Source organism: Lepidochelys kempii, chromosome 6, assembly GCF_965140265.1.
Source record: "Lepidochelys kempii isolate rLepKem1 chromosome 6, rLepKem1.hap2, whole genome shotgun sequence".
In the NCBI taxonomy this organism is placed as follows: Eukaryota; Metazoa; Chordata; order Testudines; family Cheloniidae; genus Lepidochelys; species Lepidochelys kempii.
The window spans coordinates 112,937,372-112,954,749 of NC_133261.1; the positions used below are offsets into that span (position 1 = coordinate 112,937,372).

The window sequence follows — 17,378 nt, forward strand, 5'->3', positions numbered from 1 at the left end:
TGGCACATGATGGCATAGATCACATTGGTGGATGTGCAGGTGAACGAGCCTCTGATAGTGTGGCTGATGTTATTAGGCCCTGTGATGGTGTCCCCTGAATAGATATGTGGGCACAATTGGCAACGGGCTTTGTTGCAAGGATAAGTTCCTGGGTTAGTGGTTCTGTTGTGTGGTATGTGGTTGTTGGTGAGTATTTGCTTCAGGTTGCGGGGCTGTCTGTAGGCAAGGACTGGCCTGTCTCCCAAGACTTGTGAGAGTGTTGGGTCATCCTTTAGGATAGGTTGTAGATCCTTAATAATGCGTTGGAGGGGTTTTAGTTGGGGGCTGAAGGTGACGGCTAGTGGCGTTCTGTTATTTTCTTTGTTAGGCCTGTCCTGTAGAAGGTAACTTCTGGGAACTCTTCTGGCTCTATCAATCTGTTTCTTTACTTCTGCAGGTGGGTATTGTAGTTGTAAGAAAGCTTGACAGAGATCTTGTAGGTGTTTGTCTCTGTCTGAGGGGTTGGAGCAAATGCGGTTGTATCGCAGAGCTTGGCTGTAGACGATGGATCGTGTGGTGTGGTCAGGGTGAAAGCTGGAGGCATGCAGGTAGGAATAGCGGTCAGTAGGTTTACGGTATAGGGTGGTGTTTATGTGGCCATTGTTTATTAGCACTGTAGTGTCCAGGAAGTGGATCTCTTGTGTGGACTGGACCAGGCTGAAGTTGGTGGTGGGATGGAAATTGTTGAAATCATGGTGGAATTCCTCAAGGGCTTCTTTTCCATGGGTCCAGATGATGAAGATGTCATCAATATAGCGCAAGTAGAGTAGGGGCTTTAGGGGACGTGCAGGGCACACTAGAAATTTTGGAAAGCGCTTTCTATGGTTTTCAGCTGCTATTGTTAAAGGAGCAGTGGGGTTTTTGTTTGTTGGTTGGGTGTTCTGTTTTGCTGTGTGTTTCAGTAAGACCATAAAAGCACACTGTAAGGTCTTGTCTTCACTAGGCAACTGGTGTTATTTTAACATATGTAGGTCTTGGAGGCACAGTCTAGGAAGCCCTCTTCCCTGAGTTTGCCTCCTGAGGTTCCCCACTAAGGTTTAAACCTCGACCAGTTAAAACTACAACTGCCCAGTCTACACTTTGCTGCTTTTGCACATTTTAAAAATACCCCTTTTTTTCTAGTCTACATATGGCCATATGCAGTGATTGTCTCAATAGCACCCCTGGCCAGGCCACACAAAAAGAACGTACAATTATGTTACAAAGGAGATCATTCGGTGCTGCTAAAATTTCAGCAGATCCCCACTTAGAGTTTCTTCCCCATCACTCATAGCATTCATTTTAACACCCCACCACAACATGAAGTAAGTAATGGCACAGTTGCCTTTACTGGTTAAAAAAGTGGTTAGAACTTTTAACCATGGGAAAAGTGCAAATTTCTTTTTACTGTCCAGTAACTCACATGATTGAAACCATTTTACTCCAAATGTTGAGTCAGTTACATGTTCAGACACAGACCAAGCTTGGGGAATGTTAGCGCCAAAAGAGAATATTTAAAAAATGTTGTGCAAAAACAGGAGATAGGAATGGAAACTGTCTTGTAACCTTTTCTATGACAGAGGCTCTCATTTGATCATGCTAATTTCTGGAGTGAGGTACGCTTTCAAAAACATGTCCCATTTTTATCATTAAAAGATCCGGATGGGCAGGAGGTCAGGCTGGGGTCCTGACTTTGAACCATCATTCCTTAAACTCATCCTGTCAATCCACAACAGACAGAGGGACAGAGTGAGACACTCATATTGCTGCACTAGTGACTTTTGCTGGCAGATGGAGGGATAATACTGATCAGAGCAAATGTCTGTGCCTGTATCTACAGCAGAGAGGGTGTGTAAAAATATGTGGAGTAGGGAGATGGTTGAGAAGAGGGCTAGTAAAAATGTCAGGAATACACCAAATTCTTGCAGGATTAGACAATGTGAGACAATCTCCCCACAAAGGATTAAACCAATTCAATGCTCTGTGTCACAAATGCATGTACAGTGGGTCACATAGACTCCAACAGTAGATATAGAAAGAGTGGCCCGATCTGAATTACTGTGTGAACCTCATTTATATACACACTTGATAAGACAAACTTCATTTTCATCTGGTTTGGCTGGTGACTGCCTGTGACTGTTTTGTCCACTGTGGCAAGCACACCTCCCTTTTCTGTTACCTTGGCCTCACCCCCCATCATAAGCACCAACTCTGTGGGTGCTCTGGGGCTGGAGCACCCACAGGGAAAAATTAGTGAGTGCTCTGCACCCACCGGCAGCCAGGCTCCCACGTCCCCGCTCCTCCGCCTACCTCCCAGCGCTTCCTGCCTTGCTGCCTCCAAACACCTGTTCGGTGGCATGCTGGAAGGGAGGTGGAGGAGCGGGAATGTGGAGCGCTCAGGGGAGAAGGTAGGGCCGGGGCCAGGATTTGGGGAAGGAGTCAGAATAGGGGCAGGGAGGGGGCAGAGTTGGGGTAGGAACTTTGGGGAAGGGGTTGGAATGGGGGCGGGGCTGGGGAAAGAGGGATCAAGCACCCACTGGCCGTAGCAAAAGTCGGTGCCTATGCCCCCCACTACCTTGCTTGTCTGTTTAATCACCCCTTCCATGTTGTTTAAATTGTAGACTATGGGGCAGGGACTGTCTTTGTGTTTGTACAGTGCCCAGTACAATGGGGCCCTAATCCCCATAGAAATAAATAATAAGTAATATTCACACACCGGTATCTAGTAGTACAGCATTTTCATTTACCACCTGGAGGCCTTGTACATGCACAGACAGTGCTTCTCTCTCAGCCATCGGTGATCCACAACTACATGTTAATCACAGCATTGAAAATGTCCCCTGTGCTCGCTGATCACAGGGATTTTGACATTGCTTTATTTAAGACATACACGCAGGCGATGATGCTTTTTTGCTCCTATGCAGAAAATTCCATCTCTGGCATATAGAGGCAGAAGGATGCTCTAAATCTCAGATAAGTCTCTTTAAATCTATTCCCGCAGAATGAATCAGTCTGTTTGTAGATTAATCAGGGCTAGGTAAGCTGGTTGAATATGGCAGATCTGGTGTATACAAACATAGGTTAAAATTTCCAACCGCTGCCTTGTACAACCAGAGTCATGCTCCTTTGAATTTGCTATGCACAATCATTAGTGCAAATGGGTTTGTGTTTGCACAAATGTTTAGAGACTGGCTATTATTCCTACAATTCCCATATTCATTTGCAAGGTAGGGGACTTGTGGAGAGACAAGTGTGTTTGTTTTTTCTTGTGTATAAAAAGTCAAAGAGTAGGAACAATATCATGTGACGTAGCTGACCACATGCCTCGAGTAATGAATAGTAGTGAAGAGTCCAAATGAGTTGTTTGCAAACAAACCATAAACTGAGGCTGGTTCAGCCAGATTATTTGGCAAATGTTTAAAAATCACCAATCCTCGTCTCTCTCACCAACGGCAGTTGGTCCAATAAAAACTATTACCCCACCCACCTTGTCCCTAATCTCTTGGGACCCACATGGCTACACCAACACTGCATAGGAATCACTAAGGCATCTGCAGAAGAGTCAGTTCCTAAAAGAAAGGCAACAGCTATATCTGTCAGGTAGTTTATCCACACTGAATAATTGGGCCAACTTCCTCATCTTTTACTATGGCATTTTGACAGCCACTCTCTAGATGTTATTGATTGTTCGCAAGTGCATGACTCACCATGAGATCCAGTTGCTAAATTAGGCCTTGTCTACAAAGGAAAGTTGTACACTGCATTAGCTATGCTACCGTACTGTGTCTCATGCTGACTCTTTGCACTCTCCTGTCTGTCTGCATCTCTTTTCGTTGTCTCTTGTCTTATAAATAAGACAAAAATACAGCTCTAAAGGTGCTTTGGCTGTAGTAGTGTAGCTATTCCTGCATGGGGCGAAGAATAAGCGTTACCGGTGTAACGGCTTGTCTACACTTAAAACTCCTCTGCAGCACTGCTGTACCACTGCCTATGCTGACAGCAAGGGTTCTCCTGGTGCCACAGGCACTCCAGCTCCCCAAGAGCTGGTAGCTAGGCCGATGGAAGAAGTCTTCCATTGACCTCGCACTGTTTAGTCGGGGACTTTGGTTCGCTTGACAGCTCTGCTCAGGGGTGTGCATTTTTCACACCCCTGAGTGACAGAGTTAAATCAGCCTCATTTTCTAGCGTAGACCAGGCCTCGGGCACATTTACACAGCCATGACTGTCTCCACGTTAGGGGCTGTACCAGTATAACTGGATTGGTAAAAAAATCCCCTCTCTAACTGACATAGTTATCCTGGTATAAAATCCGTGTCTAGACCAGGCCTTACTTGCTCCTCTTGTTTAAAAGCTTTTTTTTTTTTTTTTTGCTCTTTTGCACTTACTCTACACCCGATCCCGGCTGGCTCAGTGGTTGCTCAGCCCTGACCCAATTAAATTCCTGTCTCCTTCGGTGAGTAATAATAATGCAACTGCAGAGATAAATAAGAGGAGCGGCGTAGACTTGGTTGACTGGTGAGGTGGAAGAACATAAAGGAAGGTGCTCAACATGGCAGAAGCCAGTGTCACAACTCTCATGATTTCATCATGAGCCTGACAATCTGAGGTGTTTTTCTTCAGCTCCTGGAGTCATGCTATTACTTGAGAATCTCAGCTTTCATTTAAAAAAAAAAAGTTTCTAGTCCTCCTGGCTGTGGATAAAAGCTTGCAGACATAGTCTGTAAAGGCTCAGAGACCAGAAGGCAGATCAAAAGGACCCAGCAGGTAGTAGTATTCAAATCTGATGATTTTAAAGCCAAACTCATGGGAGGGGAGGGGCCTGAATCGTGGTGTTTTGAATGCTTTGGGTTGGCAGTCCAGAGGCGCTGCACAGGAGAAGGCTCTTACACCAGCAGTGTGTAGGTTGCAAACCAATGGCAAAGTCAGCAAGTTGATGAGCATTTTGCCTGAGTAAGATCTGAGGAACAGCTGACATGACTGGGCCCTCTAGTTCCAGTCCGAGACATTGGCAGCTCATTTCTTTGCTGAGTGTTGTTTATCTTTGTGTGGCTGTATTAACTCATTCTGGGAGGAGTTTGGGGGCTATAGAGGGCCGGATCCTCAGCTGGTGTCAGTTCCTGTAGCTCCATTGACCTCAGTAGAGATACAGTAATATACACCATCTGGCCAACAGTGTGTCTGGAAATTACTGTGTAGAAACTGAATAGTATTGAATTCCATTTCTTTTTTTGCCTTGCCTAGCTGCTTCGATTGCTGTGTACAAACAATGGATTCCGAACACCAATTTTGAAAATGCTTCCAACTGGGATAAAGACAGAATCCCATGTGCTAACGATGTGGTCCTTTTCAAGAGTAATCAGGTATTTGATTTTCAAAATAGCATTCATTTGGGCCAATCTCTACCTGCTTATAGAAAGTGCACTCAGCTTTTTTGCATTTCTTGCAGGTGATCTCGGTCTTTGTCCAGTCAACTCACTCTCTGGCAGACATGGTAAGGACACATACTGCAGCACCGGATGTGGTGGTGACGAACGCTGTCAAAAATATGGGACACAAGGACTGCTGCAGTGCAGGACACCGGGGTTCTCTAGCCACTTCTGGTGTCTCGTTTGATGACCTGGGTGGCTTAGGTGTGTTTGCATAGGCAGTTGGAGGGGCGCGTGGACCCCCTCCTTTGGGGAGGCTAGCCCCCTGGCCCTGCCCCTTCCTCCCAAGGCCCAAACTCCTGTGGCCAGAGGCCCAAGCCCTGCTTCCCCCCGCCACGGTTGGAGCCCTGAGCCCCCACATCCCAGCTCCCTGCCACAGCTACAGGAGCCCTGGGCAGGCCAGAGCCCCGAGCCCCTCTCTGCCATCCCCCCCACACCCCCATGACTGGAGGAGCCCCGGGTTGGTCCCAGCTGCACCCAGCCCCAGTTGTACCTCCCAAGACCCAGAGCCACCCAGTGGGAAAAGCAAAAGCTCTTCCCGAAGAACGCGGAGCTTTATATATGTGCTATGCAGGTTCTGGGGTGACTGAGGAGGTGGTACCTGCTACTCAGCTTCCTGGGTTCATCAGTAATGTCTCTGGAGTCCAGAGAGATTACTGATGAACCCATGAAGCTGAATAGGAGATACCACATCCTCAGCTGAGCCTCCCCTGGCCTATTATACCTACCACCTATGGTTGGAGTTTTGCTGTGAGGGCCAGGGTGGGTGGAGTGTTACAGAACAGCCCCATATTGGTTGTTTTGTGGAATTGTGTCGGAGCTGTTCTCCGAGAAAGCCATTCATTGTCCAGGCTGAGCAAATAGCACTCTTGTTGTTTCCATGGGGAGCAAAATGCTGGTTGTGACGTGTACCACAGAAAAGAGAGTCACCCCAGGATAACCAGACCTATTACTGTAGTTCATGGGGGGCTGCACCAGAGCTGGTGGGAGGGGAGGCATTTGGAAAGAAATCAAATTACCCTCCAGTGCAACATTGTGGTGGCGTCGGCGTATGTAGGAGGGATCAGGCCAAGGCTCTGGGGCTGAGGGCTCCTCCGAGGTGAGGTTGCATCTTGAAGGTGTGTTCAGTTCTGGGTATCCACATCCCAGAGAGAGAGCACTAACCTGGAGAGAGTGCAGAAAAAAGCATCAACAATGGCTCTGGGGTGAAGGGAGGAACCAGCACAGAACGAGCTTTTATACAGCAGCTTGAGCAAGTGAATGAATAAGGTCCACTGCTGAGCTCCTTCATCTTCCACTCACTGCAGTGGCAGCTGAGAGCACTCGCTGCCTTTTGGGAGGGTATTTGAAGGGCATAAAAACAGCAGGGGGTTGTAACTGAGTGTCACGGGACCAGGTGAAACAAAGGAGAAGTTAAGATGACCACAAGGGAAAAAATCCTATTGGCAAAATAATATTAACAATAACAATTTTTGTGCATGAGGCCCCATACGCCGTAGCATTCTGGTTCGTAACAAAAGCTGCCAAGCGAAAACAGCATCGAGTCCTCAAACAGATCGGAGAGCTGCTGTACAGTGCCAAAAAAATCGATGGAATGGCCTCCCCGAGGGAAGCAGTGGAAGCCCTATCACTTGAGTCAGAGCTCGTTGTCCGTCTAGTCACTAGAGCTAAGCAGGTGCTGTAGTGCTTGGCTGGCTCAGGGCCATAGTGAGGAGTGTGGTATAAGAACTACATCATCAGGGCCACAGACACCAGTGTGCCTTTCCTGTCTGGCTCTCTGCCCAATCTGTGGTAGTTCCAGGTTATCCTATCATCGCTGAGCGCCATTTAAAAACTGACAGGACAGAGAGAGATCGGATACGCTGCAGGGAGCAATCTAGCATTTTCAGGGGGATGAACTAGGCAGCTGAATGGGTCTTTCCGTTTCTCATTTCTTGTCAATGAGAGGCTAATCAGGATGTCAGAGGTGCTCCATACACAAGGAGAGGTATGAGCTTTCAGTTGGCACTTTCCATTCATTCAAAACCATCACGCTTAGCTATCCTCCCAAATCTTTTTTCCTCACTACACTAAGCTTTCTTTGAATAGTGACCATTTTTAGAAGGTTTCAAAAATTTATCATCGAAGGGGGAAATGGGAGTTTAAAGCAAATTGTGTGATGTGTGCACCGCCCTGGCAGGCAGCCAGACGTTCCTGTTAACCGCGATCGTGTCAGACCAAAGTCAGTGTGTCTTGATTTCTGTGCAAAGAACATTTGCTCATGGAAATGGCAGCTGAGGTTGCCATGGTGACCTGATTTTTCTAGCTGTCCTTATACCTATTATAATTGGATCTGTTTTTGGCAATTCTAATGTACCCATCACCTTAACATCCAGGCCATAGGGGTTTTCACCCAGATGTGATCTATTTGTGACAGAATTGTCCTTGTCTTTTTTGTTTTTTAGCTGCCACAAGTAGTTTGAAAACTGGCCTAGGCCACTTTCTCTGTGTGTGTGTGTCACTGTATCCAAATAAGCCCTATACATTTTTGGACTATAATTTGTACAAGCTGCCTAAACTACTGGAGGCTTTGGTGCTTTAATAGCACAGAGTGCCACATTTAACTCTTCTACAAATGCTTGGAGGAATTATCATCTATCTGTCTAAACTATAAAATACGAAATTTTTAAATGATGTGAATATTAGCGGGAAAAAATGTATATTTGGAATATGTACAAATATTACGGTTAAATGATGTGAAATTTACTAGAAAAACATAGGTGCCAAATATCAGTTCGGTAGATTTTATTTTATTTACAGATTAATGTATAATATTTATGAAGTACTTTGCAATCCACTGTTGAAAGTGCATAACTGCAAAGTATTTATTATTATCCATTATGGCATTAGCCTTTCAAAAACAAGCTAAACAGCTAAAACTTAAAAAAACCTAAGACAGACCATATCTCCTGAACAAAAAATAGACAGATATAAAAGCTTCATACAAATAACAACTTCATCTGTAATAGAATAGGAACTCTGTCTTACCTGAAGGACTTAGGGGGGAACATCGACGTATCGGGATTCTACAGCAACTAAGAAAGGGTCAAGTTATTAAAGCAGACTGAAGGAAACTGTTACCTTGCCTGGGTACTGATCTAAGCACCTCATTGTGCTCTGGTTTTTAAGCAGAACTTGCCATTTGAAAATGATGCTGCAGTTGTGCTTAAAAATAAATAGCCTGCTGCGGTCCTCAGGAACTAGTTCACGTCTAAGAGGCAGGTTTGCCCCTTGCCACGCATAGGCGTTAGGTGGTGAGGATTTAGAGTGGTAAATATTACCCACCTCATTGGCACAGCCGCTTTTCCTTCATGTCTGTTTCATCTTTATCAATATACATACTAGGGAGCTTGATCCTGCAACATGCTGAGCACACTCAACTGCCCATGGAAGCTAATGGGAGTTTAGGATGCTGTGCCCTCCCAGAATCAGGCCCTTAACTAGCTGCTAGCTTTGCTGCTGTGACGTCAGATCCTTAGTCCCAGCCTGACTCCCAAACCTCCTCCCCCCTCCCTTAGTCTGCACCCCGGAGGATGTGTCTGGCATTGGCTGATGGGAGCTCTGCTATGAGAATCTCAGCTGAAGATTTCATTCTTGCCATGCTCTGAGGGATTTTATATCTAATTACGGCTCTAAGCTGCCTCCAGCTTTAGACAATTATTTTGCAGCATATTATACAGGCTTCTAATGAATGGGAATGTGCTGAAGTCATTTAGGTTCAGAATTTGTTTTATAGGATTTTTGTGAGACAGGAACCCAAAATGAAAGTCCTCAGTCTTCAGGGAAGTTGGGATCCTCAGCTAAATCCAAAGTCCTCTGCTTAGGCCCCTTTCTGTGAAATGGACCCCGATTGGAACAACTGGCTCTGAATTTTGCCTCTTGTCTATAAGACCTGATGTCTATAGAGTGGGTCCAGACACTCTCCAGATCTAATCCCATCAACAGACTTAAAATAAGTCATGCCAAATCACAGTGCCAAGTTATTACTTTTTTTTTTAACATGGCACCATGAATGTACATGGTACTTTACAAGATGTGGAACAAGACTCCAACCTTGCCTGGAAGAATTTACAGTCAAAAACCACTACAAAATATATGGGGTCGGATCCTCAGCTGGTATGAATTGTCACAGCTCCTTTGACTTCAACGATTTACAACAGCTAAAGGTCCACCTCAGGGCCCTTTGTATACTGACCCAACTGCTACTGCTGTAAAACAGGGGGTCTCTAAACAATGAGACTGACATCAGGCCCCCAATCAGCCACCGTATATAAATCAGACAGTTCATTTGGTCAAAGTGTAACAGACATAAAGATTTACACTATATTGATCAGACCAAGTTTTCTAGGTTTCTGATTCAGCTCAGCTCGCTGCTTGTATGGTAGGTGGGTTTCTGTTCTCTGTTCTTTGTCACTAGGTGATAAAAATAATGCCAAGGTTCAGGATTTTTTAAAATCAAGGAATTGATCTGCCCCTTCGCTCCTGGGAATGGCCTGAAATGTGGTGACAGGGTCATCAGAAAAATTGATTTTCAGGATTAGAGAGAAAAGCAGAAATGTGCCTTTTTAGACTGTAGCCTCAATATTTCAGTGAAATTAATCACATAAATCAGCAGGACTACGTTAAGCTTTTGAGTCTCCATGGAGACGCTATACAGCCTTTGGCCAAAGAAGTGGCCGTCACAGACTGTACAATCAAAGGGCGAAATTCAGATAAGGGTCTTCAGCTCCTATTGACTTGAGTGATTTCAATGGGAGTTAGGCACCTAAATACCTCTGAGGATCTGGATCTTATAGATCTCTTCTCCTGCAAGTTTTCCACATCTTCATTCTCCATTTTCCTCTTCTTATTTCCATCTTATTAATTCTACTTGTACCTACCTCAAATAATCTCCCTGTCTCCTAGGTCTTACCCCTTTTCAGATATTTTGTAGATAGTTGTCATGCCATGCCCATAGTCTTAGCATAGTAAACAAGCTAATTCTCGATATTTAACTCTTTTTATCTTTCCTCAGAAATCAGTCCCTTTGACCCTCTGATCATTTTTGCTGTTCATCTCTGAATTCCCGTCAGTTTCTCTACATCTTTTTGACATTGAGGCACTCAGAACTGACTGCAGTGTTCCAGGGGTGCTCTCAGTTTATGGCTGTTGGTGGTGTACTTCCCGTCCACATGGGAATGCGCAGCATGACAAAACCTTCCTGCTCTGTGTGTGTGTGTGTGTGTGAGTGTGGAGAAGGTAGTGCTGAAGGGCTAAATGGGATATGGAAGTTATCATTTTTTGTTTTGATAGCCAATTCTGAATTTAGTAGAAAATCAATGTAAGTCAATATTCCAGCCAGCTCTTCAATGACATTTAGCTGTGATGGAGGGAGAGAAAGTGTGCTCTCCTTATTCAGCTAGAATCTTAAAAATGGGAACTTATTTTATGCTCTTGGGGTTAAAAAAAAAAAAATCAATGTCCAAAAGCCTGCTGCATCTCTTTGGAAGTGTCCTCGGTGCTGTCACTCATAGGAGCCACCTGTCAAAATCTCACTCCACACATTAATCTGCCCTGGATCTAGCCCAGGTTTAACAAAGCCCATAAACTGGCTGTGCATGACAATCTAATGGGAGCTGAGCAGAAGCTGGCTGTTGCAATTTGCCTCAGAGAATACAGGGTTCACCCTCTGCATTGTCAGCCTGGAGGTGCTCAATATACATAAAGCTTGGTATCCTACAGGCTGTTCTTGAAGGGCTTGCTCTGGCAAGATGCTGAGTGCCTTCAGCTCCCAATGATTAGCTTCTGAGCTGGGCCCCATGAACATGCCGGGAGTTTGGAACACTCTGCACCTGGCAGAACTGGGCCCTTTCTTGTACAATTCAATAATTTGGACAGAAGCCAAATTTGGATTATTCATGGATCAGAACCTGGCTTTAGGTCACCACTTCAAATCCAGACTAGGGGCACAATTTTCAAAAGTACTGATGTGATTTAGGATCCATTTTAAAAAAGGGCTTGACCACTTAGGGTGGTATTTCAAAGTTATTACAGCACCTAAAGATGTGGTAGGTACCTAGTGGGATTTTCCAGAAGTGCTGAGGTGCCCAGTGCCTATTGAAATCAATGGGAATTAGGTGCCTAGGTGCTTTTGAAAAGGTACCTATTGCATCTTTAGGTGCCTAAATACCATTGAAAATGTGGTCCTTAGGCACCTATGTCTCACTGAATGTCAATAGGACTTAGTCACCAAAGTCACCTAGGTGCTTTCAAAGATTTTACCCTAAGTTTGTACTGGCTGGAAGTTGTTCCTATCTGATGGCTGCTCGGTAGCCCACTGAAACTGAGTTCTGTGGCCTCAGATTAGTTACCAGTGGATTGGTGGCCAGATCTGAAGAATCACCACCTCAGCTGGAGCTTTGTACTCTGGATAGCGGATTTGGTCTCCAGATCCAGTAGCTTTCACGTACAAAGGGGGAAGGGAGGGAGATAGCCACTCCCAAATCTGTCAAGCGACTGTGCAGCCATTCTACTGACATGGCTGGAGTAGCCCTGTGTGCCCCCAATGTAGCCCTACTGTGGGGAAAGGGCAGAGACCATGGAGTGATGGCTCTTCTGGCTCCATCCCCATCCTTAACCATGCTCCACCCCTGTCCTGCAGCCAGCCCCCCATCTGCCTGATCTGCCCCCACACATCCGTGGCAGCCACCTGGAATCCTTCCCCTTCACTGGGCCTGTAGCCTGGGGGATCCCTTGTGAATGTATGGTTATTTTTGTAACTGTCTGTCCCCGGCAGTGAGTGAAATGGGGCAGCGCCTGTCTGCGGCTGGTGGAACGTGTGCCGCTGAACGTGGGTATTGATGAAGAAGCTCTGCAGATGTAAACAAGGGGGTTGTTGCAGCGTCAGCCAATTTATGCAGGTCGTCTCTCTCCTCACTCTGTTATGTGAAAGGAGAAGAGTGGCCATAGCAACCTCCGCATTGGTAGCTTACGGAGGCTGCTGCTGAGCGCCCAGGCTCTTCTGTGAAACACACATTCCCTGGTTAATGTGCCTTGCACACGTACTCCTCAGTAATGTGGTAAGGACAAGATGTGCATTATAGCCTGTGTGGGGGTTCCGCTCCGAGCTCACTGATCCTCCTTAAAAGTGCGGGAATGACTGTTGATCCTCATGTGCCGCACAAAGATGCAGAGAGAGGGGAACGAAATACTTTTAAAAACCAGTCGAGTTGCCTGCATGTAACTGTGAATTAGCATTCGAACCCTGGAATCCCTCTCCAACATCTGTCCCACCACTGTCTGAGTCAGGTGTCAGTGTTGCAAATGTCTTCTAGTACTGCCAGTCTCATGTAGCCTCTTTGCTATTCAGGCTGGCTAGGTGAAACAAGCAGACAAGCGCACAGGATTGCTGATGTGCAAAGTGCCGAGGGTCTAACATGGGATTCATCTCCCGAGGTTATATTTTTAGTCACCTAATTGTAAGAGGAGAATGTATCAAGCTTTAAGGCAGGACACTCCTCTGTTTCTGGTAGAGGTTGATTTTGAAATGCCAGTTGCTCTCCTGGGGCCTGGTTCTAATGCATTGCAATGTTTCACACTAGTCCTAGGCACTGTAGGTCCCTTAGCTTCTGAAACAGCAGGAGTGCTGGCTAAATATAAAGAGAGGAAGGGTGGTTTTCCCTGTGATGGGGTGGAAATCTGTGTGGGTCAAAGGGTATTTTAGGAACCTGTGTATTATGTATCTATGTGTGCATAAAATTACAGGGCCAAATCAAACATAATTCCCATTGACTGCTTGTGAATGCGAGAAAGGACTGCAATCAAATAGAGATGAAAACAGCCTGTGAGGGCATGCAGCCCAACCCCTCCTGGAGCACGGTAGTCCCCTACAAAACAGTTTCTAGTAGAGGAGCTTTTCAAATACTATCATTTCCTGTTACTCTTGGGAACAGCAATAGACTAGAGCAAAACAAAACTGCATTGAGATTTCTTACACTGTGCAGGAGAAGCCTTCTCAAGGGCATGTTAGGCCATGTCTACACTACAGCTGTTACAGTGGCAGTGCTACGGAGCAGCACCTGTGTCTCTTTAGCAGCTGTAGTGTAGACGCTTCCTGTATCCACAGAATGGGTTTTCCCATTGAGGTAGTTAATCCAGCTCTCCGAAAGGCAATAAAAACTAAGGTCTCGCACGTAAACTCTTCAGCACAGGGACTTTGTCTTTATTTGCCTGTTACTACTGTGACGGGTTGGATTACAGAAACCCCCTTGGGGCTGCCAACTGACGTGCCAAGACTACTTCTGCTCCTGCTTTCCCTGCCTTCCCAGCTTGGGACTTCAGTGCCCTGCCTGGTTTGAGCCAGACCCGCTAGCCTGCTGCAAGCCCAGATCCAGGTCTGAACCACGTCCCCTAATAGCTGTAGGCTTAAACTGAAAGCAGCTTGAGAAGTGTTCCTGTCTTGAACACTCAGATGCCCAACTCCCAATGGGGTCCAAACTCCAAATAAATCTGTTTTACCCTGTATAAAGCTTATACAGAATAAACTCATAAATTGTTCGCCCTCTATAACACTGATAGAGAGCGATGCACAGCTGTTTGCCCCCCCAAAGTATTAATACACACTCTGAGTTAAGTAACAAGTAAAAAGTGATTTTATTAAATACAAAAAGTAGGATTTAAGTGGTTCCAAGTAGTAACAAACAGAACAAAGTGAATTACCAAGCAAAATAAAATAGAACATGCAAGTCTAAGCCTAGTACAGTAATAAAATTGAATACAGATAAAATCTCACCCTCTGAGATGTTTCAATAAGTTTCAATAAGTTTCTTTCACAGACTGGACGCCTTCCTAGTCTGGGCACAATCCTTTCCTCTGGTACAGCCCTTGTTCCAGCTTAGGTGATAGCTAGGGGATTTCTCATGATGGCCGCTCCATTTGTTCTGTTCCACCCACTTATATATCTTTTGCATAAGGCGGGAATCCTTTGTCTCTCTGGGTTCCCACTCCTCCTTCTCAATGGAAAAGCACCAGCTTAAAAATGAATTCCAGTTCAGGTGACATGATCACATGTCACTGTAAGAATTCATTACCCACTTGCCAGCCCACAGGTATACAGGAAGACTTACAAGTAAAACAGAGCCATCTACAGTCAATTGTCCTGTTAATGGGAGCCATTAAGATTCCAAACCACCATTAATGGCCCACACTTTGCATAACTACAATAGGAACTCAGAGTTATATTTCTAGTTTCAGATACAAAAGTGATACATTTATACAAATAGGATGACCACACCCAGTAGATTATAAGATTTGTAATGATACCTTACAAGAGACTTTTGCATGAAGCATATTCCAGTAACATTATATTCAGGAGGTCATCTAGTTCAACCCATCTAGTTCAAGCAGGACCAATCCCCAACTAAATCATCCCAGCCAGGGCTATGTCAAGCCAAAACTTCTAAGGAAGGTGATTCCACCACCTCCATAGGTAACCCATTCCAGTGCTTCACCACCCTCCTAGTGAAAATTTTTTTCCTAATATCCAACCTAAACCCTCCCCACTGCAACTTGAGACCATTACTCCTCGTTCTGTCACCTGCTACCACTGAGAACAGTCTAGATCCATCCTCTTTGGAACGCCCTTTCAGGTAGTTGAAAGCAGCTATCAAATCCCCCCTCATTCTTCTCTTCTGCAGACTAAACAATCCCAGTTCCCTCAGCCTCTCCTCATATGTCATATGTGTTCCAGTCCCCTAATCATTTTGGTTGCCCTCCGCTGGATGTTTTCCAATTTTTTCACATCCTTCTTCTAGTGTGGGGCCCAAAACTGGACACAGTACTCCAGATGGGGCCTCACCAATGTCGAATAGAGGGGAACGATCACGTCGCTCGATCTGCTAGCAGTGCCCCTACTTATACAGCCCAAAATGCCATTGGCCTTCTTGGCAACAAGGCCACACTGTTTACTCATATCCAGCTTCTCGTCCACTGTAACCCCTAGGTCCTTTTCTGCAGAACTGTGCCTAGCCATTCGGTCCCTAGTCTGTAGTGGTGCATGGGATTCTTCCATCCTAAGTGCAGGACTCTGCACTTGTCCTTGTTGAACCTCATCAGATTTCTTTTGGCCCAATCCTCTAATTTGTCTAGGGCCCTCTGTATCTTATCCCTACCCTTCAGCATATCTACCTCTCCTCCCAGTTTAGTGTCATCTGCAAACTTGCTGAGGGTGCAATCCACGCCATCCTCCAGATCATTAATGAAGATATGAACAAAACCGGCCCCAGGACCAACCCTTGGGGCACTCCACTTGATACCGGCTGCCAACTAAACATCAAGCCATTGATCACTACCCGTTGAGTCCGACAATCTAGCCAGCTTTCTATCCACCTTTTAGTCCATTCATCCAGCCCATACTTCTTTAACTTGCTGGCAAGAATACTATGGGAGACCATGTCAAAAGCTTTGCTAAAGTCAAGGAATAACACATCCACTGCTTTCCCCTCATCCACAGAGCCAGTTATCTCATTGTAGAAGGCAATTAGATTAGTCAGGCATGACTTGCCCTTGGTGAATCCATGCTGACTGTTCCTGATCACTTTCCTCTCCTCTAAGTGCTTCAGAATTGATGCCTTGAGGACCTGCTCCATGATTTTTCCAGGGACTGAGGTGAGGCTGACTGGCCTATAGTTCCCTGGATCCTCCTTCTTCCCTTTGTTAAAAATGGGCACTACATTAGCCTTTTTCCAGTCGTCCGGGACCTCCCCCGATCGCCATGAGTTTTCAAAGATAATGGCCAATGGCTCTGCAATCACATCAGCCAACCCTTTTAGCACTCTTGTATGCAGCGCATCCGGCCCCATGGACTTGTGCTCGTCCAGCTTTTCTAAATAGTCCCGAACCACTTCTTTCTCCACAGAGGGCTGGTCACCTCCTCCCCATGCTGTGCTGCCCAGTGCAGTAGTCTGGGAGCTGACCTTGTTCATGAAGACAGAGGCAAAAAAAGCATTGAGTACATTAGCTTTTTCCACATCCTCTGTCACTAGGTTGCCTCCCTCTTTCAGTAAGGGGCCCACACTTTCCTTGACTTTCTTCTTGTTGCTGACATACCTGAAGAAACCCTTCTTGTTACTCTTAACACCTCTTGCTTGCTGCAATTCCAAGTGTGATTTGGCCTTCCTGATTTTACTCCTGCATGCCTGAGCAATATTTTTATACTCCTCCCTGGTCATTTGTCCAATCTTCCACTTCTTGTAAGCTTCTTTTTTGTGTTTAAGATCAGCAAGGATTTCACTGTTAAGCCAAGCTAGTGGCCTAACATATTTCCAATTCTTTCTACACATCGGGAGGGTTTGTCCCTGTAACCTCAATAAGGATTCTTTAAAATACAGCCAGCTCTCCTGGACTCCTTTCCCCCTCATATTATTCTCCCGGGGATCCTGCCCATCAGTTCCCTGAGGGAGTCAAAGGGTATGTCTACACTGCGGAATAAGGTCGAATTTATAGAAGTCAGTTTTTTAGAAATCGGTTTTATATATTCGAGTGTGTGTGTCCCCACAGAAAATGCTCTAAGTGCATTAACTCGGCAGAGCGCTTCCACAGTACCGAGGCTAGAGTCGACTTCCAGAGCGTTGCACTGTGGGTAGCTATCCCACAGTTCCCGCAGTCTCCGCTGCCCATTGGAATTCTGGGTTGAGATCCCAATGCCTGATGGGGCTAAAACATTGTCGCGGGTGGTTCTGGATACATATCGTCAGGCCCCCGTTCCCTCCCTCCCTCCGTGAAAGCAAGGGCAGACAATCGTTTCGCGCCTTTTTTCCTGAGTTACCTGTGCAGACGCCATACCACGGCAAGCATGGAGCCCGCTCAGGTAACCGTCACCGTATGTCTCATGGGTGCTGGCAGACGTGGTACGGCATT

The 17,378-nt window shown here is 45.8% G+C and overlaps 1 protein-coding gene across 1 annotated transcript in view; it reads left to right on the plus strand.

The window, feature by feature from the left end:
- The window catches only part of AMN (amnion associated transmembrane protein), a 58,445-nt gene that overhangs the window by 4,179 nt on the left and 36,888 nt on the right, over positions 1 to 17,378 (plus strand). Inside the window, exons 2-3 of the mRNA XM_073349712.1 lie at positions 5,260 to 5,378; positions 5,465 to 5,509. Of these exons, the coding sequence (XP_073205813.1) occupies positions 5,260 to 5,378; positions 5,465 to 5,509 (164 nt within the window). The remainder of the gene's footprint in view (positions 1 to 5,259; positions 5,379 to 5,464; positions 5,510 to 17,378) is intronic.